The following is a 20,058-nucleotide window of genomic DNA, read 5'->3' as shown; positions in this document are numbered from 1 at the left end:
GGTCCGAGTCAGCATGGATTTACGAAGGGGAAATCATGCTTGACTAATCTTCTGGATTTTTTGAGAATGTAACTAGGAAAATGGACAAGGGAGAGCCAGTGCATGTAGTGTACCTTTCAGAAAGCATTTGATAAGGTTCCACATAGGAGATTAGTGGGCAAAATTAGGGCACATGGTATTGGGGGTAGAGTGCTGACGGATAGAAAATTGGTTGGCAGACAGGAAACAAATAGTAGGGATTAACGGGTCCCTTTCAGAATGGCAGGCACAAGGATCGGTGCTGGGACCGCAGCTATTTACAATATACATCAGTGATTTAGATGAAAGGATTCAAAGTAACATTAGCAAATTTGAAGATGACACAAAGCTGGGTGCCAGTGTGAACTGTGAGGAGGATGCTATGAGAATGCAGGGTGACTTGGACAGGTTGGGTGAGTTGGCAGATGCAGCTTAATGTGGATAAATGTGAGGTTATCCACTTTGGTAGCAAAAACAGGAAGGCAGATTATTATCTAAATGGTGTCGAGTTGGGAAAAGGGGAAGTACAACGGGATCTGGGGGTCCTTGATCATCAGTCAATGAAAGTAAGCATGCAGGTACAGCAGGCAGTGAAGAAAGCGAATGGCATGTTGGCCTTCATAACAAGGAGTTGAGTATAGGAGCAAAGAGGTCCTTCTGCAGTTGTATAAGGCCCTAGTGAGACCACACCTGGAGTATTGTGTGCAGTTTTGGTCCCCTAATTTGAGGAAGGACATTCTTACTATTGAGGTAGTGCAGCGTAGGTTTACAAGGTTAATTCCCGGGATGGTGGGACTGTCATATGCTCAAAGAATGGAGCGGCTGGGCTTGTATACTCTGGAGTTTAGAAGGATGAGAGGGAATCTTATTGAAACATATAAGATTATTAAGGGTTTGGACACGCTAGAGGCAGAAAACATGTTCCCGATGTTGGGGGAGTCCAGAACCAGGGGCAACTGTGATCAGCCATGATCACATTGAATGGCAGTGCCGGCTCGAAGGGCCGAATGGCCTACTCCTGCACCTATTGTCTATTGTCTAACCAATTGGGTGACCAATTTGCTGCAAACTTCCATTCAGCTCACAAACATGACCCTAAGCTTCCACGCACTTGTCACTTTAATTCACCAAACCACTCCCATCATAAATTTTTCATTACCTTGTAAACACCGGGTGGCGCCACCAGCAGTGGCTGCCTCGCCAACAGTCGGGAGCTGCGGGAACCTTTTTTCCAATCTCTTACCTCGACGGAGATGCAATTTTTTCCCGTATCGTATCTCTGTCTGCACTGAGGCCTGACATCGTGGAATTGCCAGCTTTTCCTGGAGACCGACCCGGCTCTCCAAGCCACAGGAGTCTGCGGGACTTTAACATCAGGGAGCTTGCGATCCCTTTGCTGGGGATCGAATCTCCAACTGCGGGGACTGCGGACTTTAACATCGTGAAGCCTGCGATCTCTGGTAAGAAGAGGTCGACTCGGGATCTCCATGCCACGGAGAGTTTCAACCACCCCGACCCGGGAGTTTCGATCAACCCGACATGGGCTTCGATCATCGGCTGTGGGGTCTTTGATCGCTCCGACTGCGGATGGTTTAACTGCCCCGATCGTGGGAGAACAAAGAGGAAGAAGATTGAACTTTATTGCCTTCCATCACAGTGAGGAATGTGGAATCCACTGTGGTGGATGTTTATGTTAACTTTTATGTGGTTGTGTGTCTTGTTGCTTTTCACTTAGCATGGTTGTATGGTAACTCAAATTTCACTACCTTAATTGGTACATCTGACAAGAAACTGACTTTGAAACCTTGAAAAAAAAATATTTTTTATGATCAGGGCACCGATGGGCAATCCTTAGTTGCCCTTGTAAACCTGATGGTGAGCCTTTTCTTGAACTGCTGTTGTCTTACTAGTGAAGGACTGCTGGGGAGAGAGTTCGAGGAATTTAGACTGGTGATAAGTAAGAAACAATAATGCTTTTCAAAGTGAGGATGGTGAGTGTTTTGGAGAACTGGCAGAAGGTTTCCCTTACATGTGCTGTCATTGTCCTTCTTGGTGGTCTTTGTGACTTTTTGGGGTACTGTCAGAATAACCCAAGAAAATGATTGTTGTCCATTTAGTAGATGATACATATTGCAGTCATGGTGCGCCAGGTGTGGAAGTAATCAATGATCAGTGTGGTGGCTGCATTGTTCTTGTTGACATCAACCTTCTGGGGCCGTGAGATATACTCATCCAGGCAAATGGACAGTATTCCATCCTATTCTTGCTTTGTTGACAGTGGGAAAGGGGATTTTGAGAGTCACTTGCAGCATAATACACATGACGCCATGTTTATTTGGTGGCTGGTACAATGGAGTTATTTGTCAGTGGTGACACACAGGTTGTTGTTAACAAAGCTTTAGCGATAGTAATATCAACGGTAGGTGGTTGAAGATGATCACTGTCTGGCACCACTGAGTAGTGTAAATATTATTTTTCATATGTGAATGTTGGTTCATTCGTGGAGGTGTTCTAAATGGAATGATTATCAGTAAACATTCTTACTTTTTACTTGATGGTAGGAAGAAGTCATTGATGAAGCAGCTGAAGGTGGTGAGAGCCAGGAACATTGTCCTGAGGAACTCCTGCATCATTGACTTGGTGCTACGATGACTTGTTACTAACAACCAAAATCCATCTTTCTTTGTACGAGGTATAACTCCAACCATGGATTCCTTTTCCCTTGATGTCCATTTTTACATTGCTTCCTTTGTGGCGCCATCTGATAGTCGGGCCTTTGTTTAATCGAACCCTCAGAAGAAGCGCGTGACTGAAGGGCGGGGGTTGGAGATAAGGAGTTAAAAAGGGAGTTTTTGTGTGTGCCTGGCAGAGGGCCTCTATTCCCTCAGCCACACTGCTATTGTTTTGAAGTTCCTTCGTATTTAATAAAGCTTTCTCTGGAGTTTACAATAAGTGACTCGCTTTATTGTGCTTCACCTTGATGCTGAAGGAAGATCCTAATCTGAAATGTCACATTATCCATGTTCTCCAAAGATGCTGCCTGACCAGCTGAGTTACTCAACCACTTTGTGTCTTTCCTTGATGCCACACTCGGTCAAATAATATTGTATGTCGCTGACTGTTACTTCACCTCACCTCTGCAATTGAGTTCTTGCATCCATGTTTCACTCAAGATTAATGTCATGACATCTATAGCTGTGTGGTCCCAGCAAAATTCAAAATATGTATAATTGTACAAGTTACTCAGGAGTATGCGCCACATCATAGTAATGTCAACAACATCCATTGCTTTGCTGTAGGCTGTTAGTACATTGAGTGGGTGATAATTAGTCAGGCAGATCTTGCATTTTGTATTGTTTTCACATTGTCAGATAGATGGCAGTGTTGGAACTGTACTGGAACTGTTTGACCAGCAGTATGTTGAGTTCTGGAGTGTACATCTTCAGTACTACAGCCAGAATGCCACCTGGTCTTCTCACCTTTTTAAACTCTCAACTCTGAATTGGTTTCATTTGGAGTGAACAGAAATGGCTGAAAACTGTCATCTGTGATTGTGGGCTCTCAGGAGGAAGAAGCAGAGATGCATCATAGATTTGTCACTTCTTGCTAAATATGGTGGGAGCAAGTGGTTCAACTTTATCTTCTGTACTCACACACTAGTTTATGCCCTTCATTCCATTTTTGAGGATTGGAATTTTCATGTAGCTTCCTCCTTCCATTAACAGTTTAATTATTCACCACCATTCACATCAGCATGAGAGAGGACTGCAAAGTTGGGATCTAGCAAACTGGTTGTATGGTTGCTAGGCTCTCAAGGGCATGGTGTTTTTATTATTAATTGTTTATACTGTATTGTAACTTTACTATTTCACATCTCAATTTTAGATGCATCTAATGCCACTCCCTTTTGCATTTAAGTAGTATTGATTGTCATGTTGTTTAAAGGGTAGGTGTGTTTTGGCCACAAGGATACAAATTATGGTGAAATGAAGCTTTGCTACTCTCAATGGTCCTCATAGATGCCCTGTTGTTAGGTGCCAGACCTGTTCTGAGTATCCCATTGAGGATGATTATACTACCATGCAATATCCCAAAGGATGTACTTTGTGTGAATGTAGGACTACACCACCAATGCTGTCTGCAGCATTAATGAGGACAAGGTCATTTGGGTATATACTTCATCTTAACTGCCAGTCTGATATTTATATCCTCAGTGTTTGACCAGCTGGATCAGTGGTGGTGTTACTCAGCCATTCTTCAGAATGATCCTTCTCTTGGAGTATATTATTGTCCCAGTTACTCTCAGCACTTCTAATTGTTACTCAACATAGAGAAGCACTATTACATTAGCTGAGGTAGAGGGTGGGATATATTCACAAGGAGGATTCTTTTCCCTTATCCTGCTGCCACAAAACGTCAGGATGTATGTTGGGATTATATTGGAGGAGTCTATCAGGTTGATTGCATCATGTATTTCTGTAAGTAAATTATATGTATATTGATTGCTTAATGATTGATTGTTTGGAATAGATATCCAAAATTAATTGTACCAGACCCCAGATGTTCATGAGGTTGCATGGTCAACTGGACTATGAACAGCTTTGCTGTGTAGGAATTCAGTGTCTAGGTTGAAGGTGGTTAGGCCATCTAAATTAAGATTGATTCGACTGAAAGACTATCTTAGAGGTTAAGGGGCTGTCCCACTGCGGCGACCTAATCCGCGAGTTCAGAAGAGTGTCTTTGACCTTCATGCTCGTGGGCACTCGCCTAGAAAACCTCGAGCTGGATCGACCGTCAGCGATGAAACCGCGAGCTGGATCGACCGACTGCGCACACACACACACACACAAGCACATCGCAAAGGCGGGGGCCAGGGAAAGCGGGGGAGCGCTGTCTGAAATTCACACCCGCGATGAAGAGGAAGGTAAAAGACGGCTGCACAGTGTACGGTAAGTCCTTTAGAGAGCGCGGGGGGAGAGAAGGGGAGAGAGGGGGGGGGGGGGGAGAGAAGGGGAGAGAGGGGGAGAGAGGGGGGGAGAGAAGGGGAGAGAGGGGGAGAGAGGGGGGAGAGAAGGGGGGGGGGAGAAGGAGTGGAGACACTTTTTAAGAAGGCAGACATCTTATAATAAAGTTTAGCGGGCATTTTACCTACCGGTCGGTTTTCCTTGGTCTTGAAAACTCCAATGAGCCAATTAAAATGCCCGGTCACGAAGGAGATTGCCTACGGCTGCCCTCGACTGCATGTAACTAAATAGCGACCCCACTCCACTGCACTACGAGTTAAAAAGAACCATGCCGACCAATTTTTACTTGCGGAAATTTTTTTAACTTGCTGAAAATTTCCCGCGACCTAGCTGAGGCCCCGAGTATGCGGGAACTTCCCTCGAGCATGAAGGAGAGTTCCAGTGACCTCATAGGACCTCCTAGAACTACGTGTCGACCATGCTGCGAGTTTGAGTCGAGTGCAAACACTTTTAAACTCGCAGATTAGGTCGCCGCAGTGGGACAGCCCCTTTAGTCAACTGTACTGCCATGGATCAGAAATCACAAATGCCCAACCAAGTCAAATTTGTCCCCTCAAGGTAATTGGTAAACCAGATCAACTATTATGGCACTCCAGTGGTTAAGTGATGGCCATTATGGAGACTAGTTAATCCCACATTGTTCAATCTACTGAATTTATATCCTACTGCTGCCATTGTGGGAATTCAACTTGCGTTTTATGGATTGTTAGACTAGGCCTCCACATTGCTAGCCTAGTGTTTTAATTACTGTGCCCTCACCATATCTTCAGCCTTTTAGCATTCCACTGAAGCTTAACATAAACTTGAAGAACTGATCTTGACTTTCAACACACATATTAGTCTTATGGACTCAACGCATGCATCAGCCTGAGAAAACTAAAAACCTGAACACCTTTCGAAAAAACTTTATTGATAGTATTGTTAAACAAAGTGTTCCTGTCCGTCCTAAGGGACTTTGTTCAGCTATAACTGTGACAATAAGTGCTACATTTGAAAGGTTTAACAGTAACAAGTTATTAAGTTGAATAATTGTCTCTAATTATTGGAGTTCATGTACTTCACTTTCAGTTAACTAATAAAAACATAGCAGAACAGAGAACTTCACTAAATATAAAACTTATATTTATTTCTTACCTCAGTCATGCCAGGAGTAATAGTCGGGGCAGCAATGAAAACGACAAATGGAGCAAACTCTGCAGTTCTCAGAACCTTTAGTGCCTGTGGGTGATAAGTTTGATGCTCAATAAAGACTGGAGTTGAATATTAAATTAAACCAATGGTATGAACAAGCACATACCTCAAATACTGCATTCATGTGTTTCAATCACATAAATGCGCAATAATTGAATCTCTCAACCCTAACAGAAGAACAGAATGTATCCTTAGTAATAAGGTAGAACTTCATTTGCAACAAGGTCAAAGTTTGGTTGCTCACTTCTGTTCACTTCAGGAAATTTAAATGAAAGCAAGAACAATACAAGTATTAAGATGATATTTAAGACAATTGTTTGACGTTACTTTTTTTTAAACCTGCATAGGGCAAGACTTGTATTTAAAAATTAGAACACATGTCGACCAACAATACAACACAAGATAGTCATCATGGACACTAGACTGTCTGATACTCCTTTGTTGGTCTCTGAAACAGATCAAATGATCAAACTTGAATAAAACAGAATGGACTGACAGGCAAAAAGAATTGTATAGCTGCTCATTCTCATGAGAGCTTTGCACAACAATCTCTGTAGCAGACAAATTGTTATTTTGTTCACATTCTTAATTTCTCTCAAACACCTTTAATTATTAACTCCCCTAAACAAGTTCTCAATTTTTTTACACAATATTGTAAGAGTAGCTTTCAAATTTAGTATAATTGCAAAGCATGAGATTTTACATAGAAAGAATGGAGATAAATCCAATGATAATCATTTTATGCTGATTTCCAGCTACTTCAAAATGAATAGATTTAGTTTTAATAAAAATCTCACACACCTTTCAGTTCTTCCTAGGATCCAATGTGCATGAAACACCAATTAAAATGTTTTTTTCCCCAAGACAATTTAGTTAAGAGAGATTTCAAAATAACCTTAGAAACTCTGTTCATAAAATATATAGGAAAATAGAAATACAGTCAAGGCAGAAACAGAAACTCCGAACATTTTAAAATGTATAGTTTCTTTTCCATTTTCGCGCTGAAGGTTTTAAACTTGTGTAATATTCCACTGATAAAAGTCTTCCTACGTGAATCTTGTTTGAGTGGTGATTCTTCATGTGTGAGACAAGTGAACAATTTTGCTAGACTGTTTGTTCAGGCCTAGTCAAGCATAATGTCCAGTGGGGAAGGAGCAAGTGAATATGCTGTATTCTTAGGTCAGGCACCCCATTAAAGCTCAAAGATCAAATCTGGGAATAATGGCTTAACATTCTGAGCTTTTTAGAAATTTAAGGATTAATTATTGAACGATAAGGTCATACAACGCCTCGGCACATCAAATTTATGCTGATCATTAAGTATCCATCTCTTCTACTTACACCTTCTACCGCATGACCCACGGCCTTCTTAGCTTTCCAGTGGTCCTCTAGATACTTAAATTCTCATTACCATAGGAGCAATGGATTTTTTTTTGTTGCAATGAAAAATAGTTAAATAAATTAAAATGTAAGCAATGGTAAATTGATTTGGATTCATTTGTTCAATTTTAAAGTCATCTGTAATTCTAATTGGGTAAATAAAATGTGCTTATTTTTACTGTACAACATAATGTAACCTGCTCTCTCATACATTGCAGAAAACATGAAATTGCTATAAATGCTGTATAATTAAATGATGTGTTTAATCACAGTATTTTGCGATATATTTTCCTCTCCTGCTTTCCTAAAAGCATTGAGAATTTTGTTGGCCCAATTATAGTGAGGCAACCCTCTAGTACTTAATCGAAATTGGACAGAGCTGCACTGTCCTGGACATAAGTGATTGCATGGATTTGTTGCTTGGACATCCTACCTGGATTTGCTATTTCCAGACAGAGGAACAAACCTAAAAATTCTCCCTAAAGGTGGAGCAAACTCCAAGTTCAATTGTTCCTCAGAAGAGCACACCACTGAGTCTCACAGAACACTCTGATAACAACTATGCCAAATTCCTTTGAATAGTTTTTGAATGCCTCGAATGGGTGGATACATGAAAACATTATTCAAATAGATTTAAATAATTAAAAACAAAAACCATTAAAATATATACAGAAATGTAATTAATTATTTTTAATTAGTGTATACTAACAAATAATTAAATGTATTAAAATGAAATAAAAGTGAAAATAACACAAGAACGCATGCAAGGGTCAGAAACCCATCCAAATGAAGATCGCCAGCCTATGGTGGTATAAAGCCGAGCATGTTATGCACCTGTCCCACTTAGGAAACCTGAACGGAAACCTCTGGAGACTTTGCGCCCCACCCAAGGTGTCCGTGCGGTTCCCGGAGGTTGCAGGTGGTTGCAGGTAATGGAAGCAGGTAGGGAGACTGACAAAAACCTCCGGGAACCGCACGGAAACCTTGGGTGGGGCGCAAAGTCTCCAGAGGTTTCCGTTCAGGTTTCCTAAGTGGGACAGGGGCATTACTGCCCAGCTCCTGAACTCAATATTGATCCCAGTCTTCTTCTTCTTGCGTATGGCGTGCACAGCCTAAAGTTGTACGACAACTTGTTCTATTTGATCTTATTTGATTGTGCACGCCGGGTTGATTGCATTCGTCGAAACAGGGCGGACCACGTGAAGGTTACAATCTCCCAACCCATTGATCCCAGTGGTGGAATGGAATATCTGATGTGTCAGCATGTCTCAGACATCCACATATCAACATACACATGGCGATCTGAGCTGTACTGGGCATTGATTGGTATTGGTTTATTATTGTCACCTATACTGAGATACAGTGAAAAACTTTGTGCTATCCTATCAAATCATGCACATGCATAACAGTAGTTCAAAGATAAAATACCAGAGTGCAGAATGTAATGTTATATTGTTATGGCATTCAATAATAGAGAAAGGTTGGGAGATCCAAACTACACCCTAAGCTTGAGAGGAGTATTCAGTGATCTGACAACAGCAAGGAAGAAGCTGTTCATGAATCTGGTGGCACATTCTTTCAAGCTTTTACATTATTTGTCCGAAGGGAGAATGGAAAACGGGAATGACTGGGATGCAAATAGTACTTGATTATATCGGCTGCTTTTCGAAGGCAGCATGGAGTAGATGAGTTGATGGGATTGGGGTAGTGGGAGGCTGGTTTTGTGTGATGGACTGGGCTACAATTCTCTGCAATTTTTTGCAGACTTGGGCAATTGCCAAACCAAGATGTGATGCACCCGAATATTTTCTACAGTGCTTCTGAAGAAGTTGCTTTCTCTCTCTGTGTGTGTGTCTCTCTCTCTCTGTCTCGCTCTCTGTCTGTCTGTCTGTCTGTCTGTCTGTTTGTCTGTCTGTCTATCTTCTATACATAACTAAAACTCTGATCTAGTGCTCAGAGGCAGGCCAAGTACAAGCTCAGAAGAGGAATCAGAGCTGCCAAGGAAAGGTACTCTGAGAAGTTTGGAGCAAGTTCTCAGCTAATGACTCTTCTTCAGTTTGGAAGGGCTTGCAAGAAATCACCAGCTACAAGAGGAAAGCCCCCCGCTCCTTGGACGATCGTCAGCTGACCAACGACCTGAATGAGTTCTACTGCAGGTTTGACAAGCAGAAACCCTGGTACCCCTTCCCCCCTTAAAAACCGGGCATGCACAGATTCCTTCAGTCAGCGCCTCGCAGATTGGTCTCTTCTCCTGTCAGTTAAGGCCACGGCCGCGAGATGGCGACGCGCCTTCCTGCCCCACCAGCGGTGGCCTGTTCCGCCCCACTCACAAACTCCTCTTTCCCCTCCTCACAGTAACTTGTTTATTGTCTCCTCCATCATCGGCGGCTGTTACGGGTGGGGGGGATTCAGTGGAGGCCCAGCGGAGGCGCAATGAAGGCCCTGGTCTCGTCTCTCTCTCCCTCATTACTCACCCCTCTCCCCCGCCCGCCCTCTGCAGCAATGGCGGTCCCGTCTACCCGTCCCCCCAGGTCCGTCTTCTCCGCCGCCACCGTTGCGGTAACCCACCCTCACGTGAGACACACACACACACACTACAAGCTGGTCCAATCGTCAAGTTAACGGGATCTAAACCACAGCTAACAGCTAACCTGTGGAGGAAGGAACTGCAGATGTTGCTTTTTATGGAGGGAGGGAGGGAGTGAGAGGTGAGGGAGGTATTGGGGGAGGGGAAAGAAGAGGGAGGGTGAAGAGGAGGGGTAGGGAGGGCTGGGAGATGAGGGAAAATGAGCCGTGCCTGCACAATTGGGGGCTATGCGTGAGTGGTGTAATATTGAGTTGGGGGAACGGGTGAGTGGTGGAATATTACGTTGGGGAACGGGTTGTGTTGGGGGACCAGGCCAGTAATAGACTAATTTAGCAGCAATTTAAGGTTCTTCTTGGTCCGTGTGGTTCAGAGACTTATTGAGAGTATTATTTGATCACTGATAAGCTCAATAATGTATTGGGCATTTTACCAAGTGATGTTCTATTCTGCAAACAATGTTTTGGCAAACCAGAGATTTTTTCCAGGTTGTGACAATTATTAGAAAGCCAGTTTACATAACTTACACTTCTTTCCTTTCATTTATCCCATAAGTAAACAGATGATGAATGGCTGAAAAGCCCAACAATGGCAAACAAAAGCAGTTTATGGGTACTGCAGAACAAACTGCATATTGAAATTTGACTTGCAACCAGGGTCGGCCTTAGGAGGTGCAGGGCCCAATTGTGAACAATTTTGGTGAGCCCCAGGTTCTCAGCCAAGGTCTGTAGAATCAGAGAAATATAAATAAAGTCTATTATAGACTTTATATCTCTATGGTAGAATGATCAAAATGTGTGCTTAAAACGTGCATGCGAGTTAATGGACCAAATAGATCTAAGCTACATTTTAATATAAAATAGCATACATGTAAGCCTACAGGTAACAAACAAAATGTGTATATCACCTCAGAAAAGTACATAGTTACAAACCACTTGTTTTAGTGACTGAAAAAAAAGTTTAAAAAAAGTAATTTAATTAACTAGATCCTGGAAAACTAATAACCATTGGCGAAAAACCAGTCCAGGCATTACATTTTGGGCTTCAGCCCCATGCTACCCTTTCGGGCTTTGATTGCTGCAGAACTTTTTGAGTGGAATACTTGCTATAAAACCACGGATTTTACGATTTAACTACTTGGTTTCCCTCCCAAGTTGACTCTCTCCAACTTTCCCCACGAGAGCTCGCTTAAACCAAATATAATTTTTTTTACATTTGGCTGCTTCTCTCCAGAAGCTGGTAAATCCAAATCCAGACATATATTGAAAGTTGAGTGGTGTTTTCCACATATAGATGTGGTGTCTGTACTCAAAACATCATTGCAACATAATATATTGCTCAGTTTCAACTGTCTGGTGCCCTCCCATCCTCCCATACTGTGAAATGATTTATTAAACATATTAATTAATTCTTTTTCAGAAAACAAAATTCAGAATTTAAGTGCATTATTGGTAACAAATTATCTTTTTTGGATTTCTATTAACATTCATAAATTATAAATGAGTCATATTATTATTGCCTTTTATTATGAGAAAGTTATCTTTCTTGCTTTTTTCTCTGCAAAGTCTTTTAGAATTTTGTCTAAGTTTAAACTCCTGCCAATTTCAGATTCAATGGACATAATTGCCAAACTGTTCAAACGTTCTTGCTGATTTGATGATCTCAAGTAAGTTTTGATCAGTTTCAGCTTGGAAAAACTCCTTTCTCTAGATGCCACAGTCACTGGGATTGTCAAGAAAATTACTGCAAAATACTTAGCAGCCTTGATTTGCAAAATGATTTCCTGTAAAACAGCTTGACCCATTATATTAATAATCTCATTCTGGATTATTTTTCCTAAATAATGATAATTTATTTCCTTATTCTGGATTTTTCACAGATGATCTTGCATTACTGGATCAAACTTTCCTAGCAACTCAAAAACACCAAGGAAATTTCCATTATGTGGTCCTCAGATCCCCGGAATGGCAAGTTTCTTTCTGCTAGGAACTATATAGTGGCTAACAGTCGCTCAAAAACTTGATGCCAGCGTTTTGCTTCTTGTGTGATTAGTTTTTCTATCACTTCATCAATAGTCTTTTCAGCAGATAATCTTTGCTGCAGTTCACAGCAACTGATCATAGCTTGCAAAAGCTTTTTGGAGTTCTCATGCTCAGCTAGTCTTGTATGAATGTTCGGCCAGTTATTAAAACCACAACTTGCAAGTGCATTTGCTGTGTTATTATCAAAAAGCTTGCAGTAGTAACAGAAGATTTTATCACTTGATACAGAGTATATTAGCCATGGACGATCTACAATTTCACCATTTGGTAGTTTTCTTTTGCAGTAAAATTTTGAAAAACGTGATCCACTCTCATTCTTGGGAAAAAATTCTACTATAATTGTAGGTGGTCCTTTTTCTCACTAAATGGTCCCTGACACTCTGACTTATCATTTCTGGCCATGTTGCAGGATCATCTGTTAATTCTACAAAACTGGCAGATTTTGAATTCACGTTCTCCCTTGCCTCAGAGGCACCAGCAGTCGTGTCAACAGGCGAGTTTCCTTGTTTGTCAAATTCAACACTTTCAAAATGGCCGATCTCACTTTCAGTAAATAAATTCCCACTTTGATTGTCTTGCATAACTTCTTCAGACTGGCTTCCTTCAGTGTCATCATCTTCATTGTGTTGTGGCTCCACTTGCTCTTCTACATTTTCTGAGATAGTTCTGCTGAAATACTTATCTAATGCATCTTTCTCCTTTTCTGCTTCGGCCTTCTTTGCCTTGGCTACACCCCTCTTCTTATGCCACTCAAATATGTTCTGCCGATGTCCCTTAGTCTTTTACTCATATTTACAGAAACCACAGAAATCTCTGTAGAACCAGTAATGTGGTGTTACATAGATATTGCAATGTGTTGTGTATACTTGACGAGCCGAGAGTAGATTACTCTAGCGCGGGGCCCCCTTAGGCGGGGGGCCCAATTGGGAACAATTGGTCCAATTGGCTTAAGGCCGGCCCTGCTTGCAACCACTGTTATGATAGAAAGTCCAGCAACAGTCAGGCCAGTGCATTAATACAGACTCAAAACGATGGAACAAGGCCTTCATGGAGAATGATGATATTTTCAATTATTTTACTGACCTGTGGCTCAACATCTAGAATTGCAATGAGTACTTGTTCATGGATTTTGCGTATCGTTTCCAACTTTGTTCCATACATTGCATCCTCATGACTGCCATACTCCAGATATTCATTATTGGAAATATCCTGCATCATTTGATCATGTGATACAAAATGGTAATTTTTGCCATTTTCTTCATCTTTTCTGGCAGGTCTCGTAGTGTCTATGAAGAAAAATAGCCTTACATTAGTGACAGATCAGTGATGAAAATGTGGATTCCAACTCATGCCTGGTTGATTCATCATTCTTTTCTGACCATTGATACATGTGTTTAAGAAAGAACTGCAGACGCTGGAAAAATCGAAGGTAGACAAAAATGCTGGAGAAACTCAGCGAGTGAGGCAGCATCTATGGAGTGAAGGAATAGGTGACGTTTCGGGTCGAGACCTTTCTTCAGAAGGGTCTCGACCCGAAACGTCACCTATTCCTTCGCTCCATTGATACATGTGTCATGTGTGACGGTGGCTACTCAGCATTTATTGCTCATTCTTAATTGGCCTTGAGAAAATAACGATGCAATTTCTTCCCTGAAAGCAGGGCCTTTTTAAATCAATAGCTCATATTATACTTTCTCCTGACAAACAATGTAACCTTTTGAAAGTGAAACCAACATTTGAAGCATTTTTTTGTGTTTTATTATTTTAGCATGAAACTCTTTAAGCATACTACAGATTAAGACAAAACAGATTATATTCTTCTTGTCTTCTAGGATATGGAGGCCGAGTAACATCTGGCAATAATGACAACGTTCATATAAGTCTTTCGTCGTAAATCATCTCAAGATTTTTCACAGGAATGTAATCAGATGAAAAGACTACACCATGCTAACGGAATATTAAAAACAGAAACTAAAAGTTCAGCATGCGTTGAAGTGGATTTTAAATGAGGAGTGAAAGATAGGTTAAGTTTGGGGAAAGAATTGCATAGATTTGGGCTTTGATTGAAAATTACGTAGGAGATACACAAGAAATTGAAATTAGAGGAAGACAGAGTTCTGAGAATTTGTAGAGCTGGAAAAGGGAATCCAAGGCCATGAAGAGATCAAGTCAAAAGTGTTTTATTGTCATATGTCCCGAAACGGAACAATAAAATTCTTACTTGCAATAGCACAACAGACCACTGGATAGTGATTAACAGTGGCAATAATTTTCCTACTTGCCATCCACTTTTCCAACCCACAGGTAAAAATCGATTGAAGAGCCCTTTTTCCATTTTGGTCTATATCACTGATCTTTCACTGCAGAGAACCACCAAATATTCTGATATAAGACACAAAGTACTGAAGTAACTCAGTGGGTCAGGCAGCATCACTTGAGAACATTTTTAGGTGACGTTTTGAATCTGGGCCTTTCTTCAGACTTGAAATATTACCAATCTATGTTCTCCAGAGATGCTACCTGACCTGCTGAGTTACTCCAGCACTTTGCGTCTTTTTTTGCAGTTCCTTGTGTCTCCAAACATTCTAACAATTGTATTGAACACAGATGCTTTAACTTAGAAGAGTTTTATTTAGTCTAATGTCCAGGAAGCTCCACAAATAGTAGTCTAATACTGAACCAAATCATAGTGGCAGAATGATGGCATGATCTTAATGCATTCCATTGTTACTGGGTGAAAAAGTCAGCAATTTCATATTTTAAATGTTTAAAATGTCTTCCAAGCAAAACTTGATACAAAGCTGCAGTTGTCTATGTTTATTTATCCATGATCTATACCAGTTCTCAGCCAGTTCACTAAAGGAAGAACCAGAAAAGATGGACACACTGCGTTAAGTTTCAAACGCAATGCCAGCATTTATTTCAAGACGACCAGAATACAATAATAAGGATATAATGCTGAGGCTCTATAAGGTGCTGGTCGGGTCGCATTTGGAGTACTTTGAGCAATTTTGGGTCCCATATCTGAGGATGTGCTGGCTCTAGAGAAGGTCCAGAAGAGGTTTATGAGAATGATCCCAGGAATGAGTGGGTCAACATATGATGAGCATTTGACGGCGCTAGGCCTCTACTCGCTAGAGTTTAGAAAGATGAGGGGTCCCCTCATTGAAACTTACCGAATAGTGAAAGGCCTGGATAGAGTGGTTGCGGAGAGGATGTTTCCACTAGTGGGAGAGTCTAAGACCTAGGTCATGGCCTCAAAATTAAAGGACATTCCTTTAGGAAGGATATGAGGAGGAATTTCTTTAGTCAGAGGGTGGTGAATCTGTGGAATTCTTTGCCACAGAAGGCGGTGGAGGCCTTCAATAGATATTTTTAATGCAGAGATATACCAAACATATAACAACCATGAACATCGCCAAAATACAATGTTTTTTGATAAGGATTTAACCATTGAATATTTCACACATAAATCTAGCACTTACGTGGTATAGGGTATGCAAATCTGTCTGGATGCTTTGTAATAAGAGTATTTTTAATGTGCCGTCGTCCTACTCCATGGGCTCCTTTCCCGCAAATTAAAAAAAGACAAAAAAAAAGTTTTATTCCCTTTTAAAGGACATCTTGCACAGTAATTAGTAATTGCAATTGTAAGATTAATGCAATCAAAATATAGTTTTTTTTTACCTAGTAATACTAGCGTCTTCCTTCTGAAGGCTTGCAATTTTACTACTTCTTCGTATGTGACAAGATCTAGTTGATCAAAGACTAAAAGGGAGACCCATGGTAAATTAAATATTTGAAGATTTATCAAGACCACTAAGTTAAACATGTTTTTAAACATTCCTGGGAATTTCGAGACATGGATTACAAAATCTATTATGACTTAAAGTAATAAATAATTACTGTTTATTCTGAAGTAGTACAATAATGCATTATTCTGTAATTAAACATTCATTTTACTAAAAACACATTTACAAATGATATGAGATGAAATGTATTTGATATTATAATTGAATAATGAATGTTACTGAAACTGGAATCTGATTTTCCTTCAGGTAAAATTTATCAAAACATGGTTGGTAGTAAGATGGGACATGTACATTTTCATTTGTATTTGGTTCTGTTATAAATGAATTAAGGGATATTTTCAATAGTATTTTGCATTAGTCAATAATAAAATATAAGTGAACACAGAATGTGCAAAATGCATCTCCAATGGTTTAATGTCCTGCCAAATATCTTAGTCAATTACAAATGTGATAAGCAGGCTCTTAATTTTTCTGTAAGTACTTATTCATTGGTTTTTATTGGCAGTTTTCTTTTAGCCAATAGTCATTTTATCCCACATGCAGTGACCCTCTGAAAAAAAAAATTAGGCTGCAATCAAAGCAAATGAGAAAAAATGGGAACTTTATGGGAAATGGGAAGGTTAATAATGAAAAGCTCTGCCAAATATCTTAACCCAAAACCACATTGACTCAACCTACTAGTTAAAAAGTTGAAATATTGCTCCAAAGGTCAAAGGGTCATAGATTATTACAGTGTGGTAACAGGCCCTTCAGCCCAACGTGCCCACAACGGCCAACAATGTCCCAGCTACTCTAGTCCCACTTGCCTGTGCTTGGTCCATAACCCTCCAAACCTGTCCTATCCATGTACCTGTCCAACTGTTTCTTAAACGATGGGATAGTCCCAGCCTCAACTACCTCCTCTGGCAGCTTGTTCCATACACCCATCACCCCCTCTGTGTGAAAAAGTTACCTCTTGGATTCCTATTAAATCTTTTCCCCTTCACCTGGAACCTATGTCCTCTGGTCCTCGATTCCCCTACTCTGGGTAAAAGACAGTGCATCTACCCGATCTATTCCTCTCATGATTTTGTATATCTTTATAAGATCTCCCCTCATCCTCCGACGCTCCATGGAATAGACGCAGCCTACTCAACCTCCCTATAGCTCACACATTCTAGTCCTGGCAACATCCTCATAAATCTTTTCTGAACTCTTTGAAGCTTGACAATATCTTTCCTATAACATGGTGCCCAGAACTGCACACAATATTCGAAATGCGGTCTCACCAACGTCTTAAACAACTGCAACATGACCTCCCAACTTCTACACTCAATACTCTGACTGATGAAGGCCAAAGTCTTTATGACCACCTTATCTATCTGCGACTCGACCTTCATAGAACCATGCACTTGTACTCCTAGATTCCTCTGCTTTACAACACTACCCAGAGGCCTATCATTTACTGTGTAGGTCCTGCCCATGTGCGACGTCCCAAAATGCAACACCTCACACTTTTCTGTATTCCATCAACCATTCCTCCGCCCACCTGGCCAATCGATCCAGATCATGCTGCAATCGTTCACAACCATCTTCACTATCTGCAAAACCACTAACTTTTGTATCATCAGCAAACTTGCCCTGTATGTTCTCATCCAAATTATTGATGAAGATGATAAACAGTAACGGGCCCAGCACTGAACCCTGTGGCATACCACTAGTCACAGGTCTCCATTCTGAGAAGCAACCTTCCACCATCACCCTCTGCTTCCTTTCATGGAGCCCATTTGCTATCCATTCAGCTATCTCTCCTTGGATCCCATGATAACTCTCCTTGGATCATACAGCACATGAACAGGCCCTTCAGCCCATAATGCCTGTGCTGATCATGATGTCACGATAAACTACTCCCTCTGCCTGCAATTGAACTTCAAAAAAAAAGTTGCAAACATAGAAACATTCCAACTATTGCAGACATAAAAACTATTCTACACCGGGGGTTCTAGAAGTTATTGTATGACCATTATGTGTTGATCCCAGATTTATATACTCAATAGAGTAATGAAATATGCATGTCCTGTGATTTGAAGTGCTTCCTGCTAAATGCCAATTCATCTACAAAACGCTCTGTCCTTGGGGAGCTTGTTGGTTCCAGTTCCTCTCAAGTTCCAATTATATACTACATTATTAGACATCGTGGATGTATCAGCTGGTTGACTTCTGGTTAAGAAGTGAAAGCACATCAGACAGGTAAGCCTGAAATGAGGCTTATTTATAGTCCAAAATAAAATGTGAAAAATGCATTAAATAGTTCCATAAAGATAAGGAAATGCTTCAAATGGTGCATTCAAAACTACAGTAGCTCTAGTATATCTAGTATATAAGGTTTTCAGCTCCATAGTTTGTTAAAGGAAAAACCAACAAGGTCTTTAATGTTTTAAAGTCACCTCTTTCAAAGTGAAAGTAGGGTTATTTTTGCTGTTGAGAGTTGGAGGAAACATTGTGACATTCCAGGTGTACTTACAGGGAAATTATGAGTCTTATAAACAATTCCATCATGCGCTTAAAGCTGCATTATATTATTATAATACAATTATAGACATTAACACATGCAGTTAGCACCTACACATCCTATTGAGATGCATTTAATTAAGATTTTAAAAGTTGGAAAAAAATTCTGTTTCAGATAGCCTGCCAATCGCAATTAGACAGTCAGATGCAAGTTTATCAACCTATGATATTAACAGTTTTACTCCATTCACTGATGCTGCCTTACCATGAGTTTGTTTCATTTCAGATTTCTAGCACCCACAGTGTTTTATGTCTCACAGTTCCAGCAATGACTGCCTTTTTTTCTTTATGTTTCCATTCATCTCTCAAGAGAGGTCAGCTGGGACCATCAAGCCTTCATTATCCCCTCTGAGCTGGCACCCTCACCGCATCTGTCATTCAGCCTCTTCTGGTTACCCACTTTCAGACATTCTATTTGGTGTCTCCATCTTGTCTGCTACTTAAAACTTGATTGATTTCTAACTTTTCAGCATCTTGATGAAAGGTCATTAAACCAGAAACAGTAACCATCTCTCCCCGTGCAAAAGCTGTCTGACCTACTGCTGGATTTTTGTAGCATTTTCTGATTTTATTCTTCAATCGCACCTAAACTCAAGGAACATCCCAAATGCCTGTTCCTACCCACCTACCCTGCCTCCCAACCACTACCAAAAAACACCAATCCCTACTTCCGTTCTCTACTGACCACAGCACAGGCCCAATTAGGGTTGTAGCTTTCAAGCCTGATTTTAGCCTGTGAAAGGAATACCAAGCAGTATATTTTCACATATGGCTATTGGACCAACATATTCAGTGCAGGGCACATAGCCAACAGTGATTGGTGACCAGCTGCTGCACTCATCTGGTACATCCTGAAGGAAAATTTGAATTTCCAGACATAAATCTGCATTGATACAAGCAACATTGAACAACGTTACTTTGCATTCCTAGGTTCTGAAAACCAACATAAGTTCTAAAAGTTCATTTTTTATTATACTGAAGAGGATCAGGCTTTCAAAAGAATATAATGCAGCTTTAATTTCTTTAATGCTAATGAAACAAACTAAAATAAAAATGGAAAAAGGGAGAAAAGTTAATGTCACTCGGTCACAGTTACTTACATGCATAGAGGCCATTGGGTGGAAGACAGCATGAAAAATGTATAAGCATCATTGTTTAAGCAATGTTGCACTGCATTGTTAAATTACAACCAAAATGTACAAAACACACAAAAACCCACAAAGCAAAATCAAATTTAATATTTCAAATAAAATGTGAAAGATATATTTCAGTATTCACAAAAGGCAACAAATACATCACATTGCAAAAGTACTTAGCTACCTCTATGTAAATAAAATATGTGCAAGTTACTAGAATTTAATGATGTATACCATCTTGATTTGGTTTTATGACTATGTACATTAATGTGCTTTCACGAATATACTTATACACCAAAGGTCAATTTAAGATGATTAAAT

At 40.4% G+C, this 20,058-nt stretch overlaps 1 protein-coding gene across 9 annotated transcripts in view; it reads right to left on the bottom strand.

Moving 5' to 3' along the window:
• Positions 1-20,058, bottom strand: part of cask (calcium/calmodulin dependent serine protein kinase) — a 249,197-nt gene that overhangs the window by 8,351 nt on the left and 220,788 nt on the right. For 5 of the 9 annotated variants that reach the window (XM_033033061.1, XM_033033062.1, XM_033033064.1 and 2 more), the window contains 4 exons: positions 15,927-16,007; positions 15,725-15,805; positions 13,323-13,525; positions 6,177-6,260 (listed from right to left, as the gene is read on the bottom strand). In XM_033033061.1, coding sequence (XP_032888952.1) covers positions 6,177-6,260; positions 13,323-13,525; positions 15,725-15,805; positions 15,927-16,007 — 449 coding nt within the window. The remainder of the gene's footprint in view (positions 1-6,176; positions 6,261-13,322; positions 13,526-15,724; positions 15,806-15,926; positions 16,008-20,058) is intronic. The other 4 variants (XM_033033060.1, XM_033033063.1, XM_033033067.1 and 1 more) reach the window with 1 other exon arrangement.

The sequence above is a fragment of the Amblyraja radiata genome, chromosome 14 (assembly GCF_010909765.2).
Source record: "Amblyraja radiata isolate CabotCenter1 chromosome 14, sAmbRad1.1.pri, whole genome shotgun sequence".
In the NCBI taxonomy this organism is placed as follows: Eukaryota; Metazoa; Chordata; class Chondrichthyes; order Rajiformes; family Rajidae; genus Amblyraja; species Amblyraja radiata.
The sequence above is the reverse complement of the archived record's forward strand: the minus strand, read 5'-3'. Positions and strand labels throughout refer to the sequence as shown.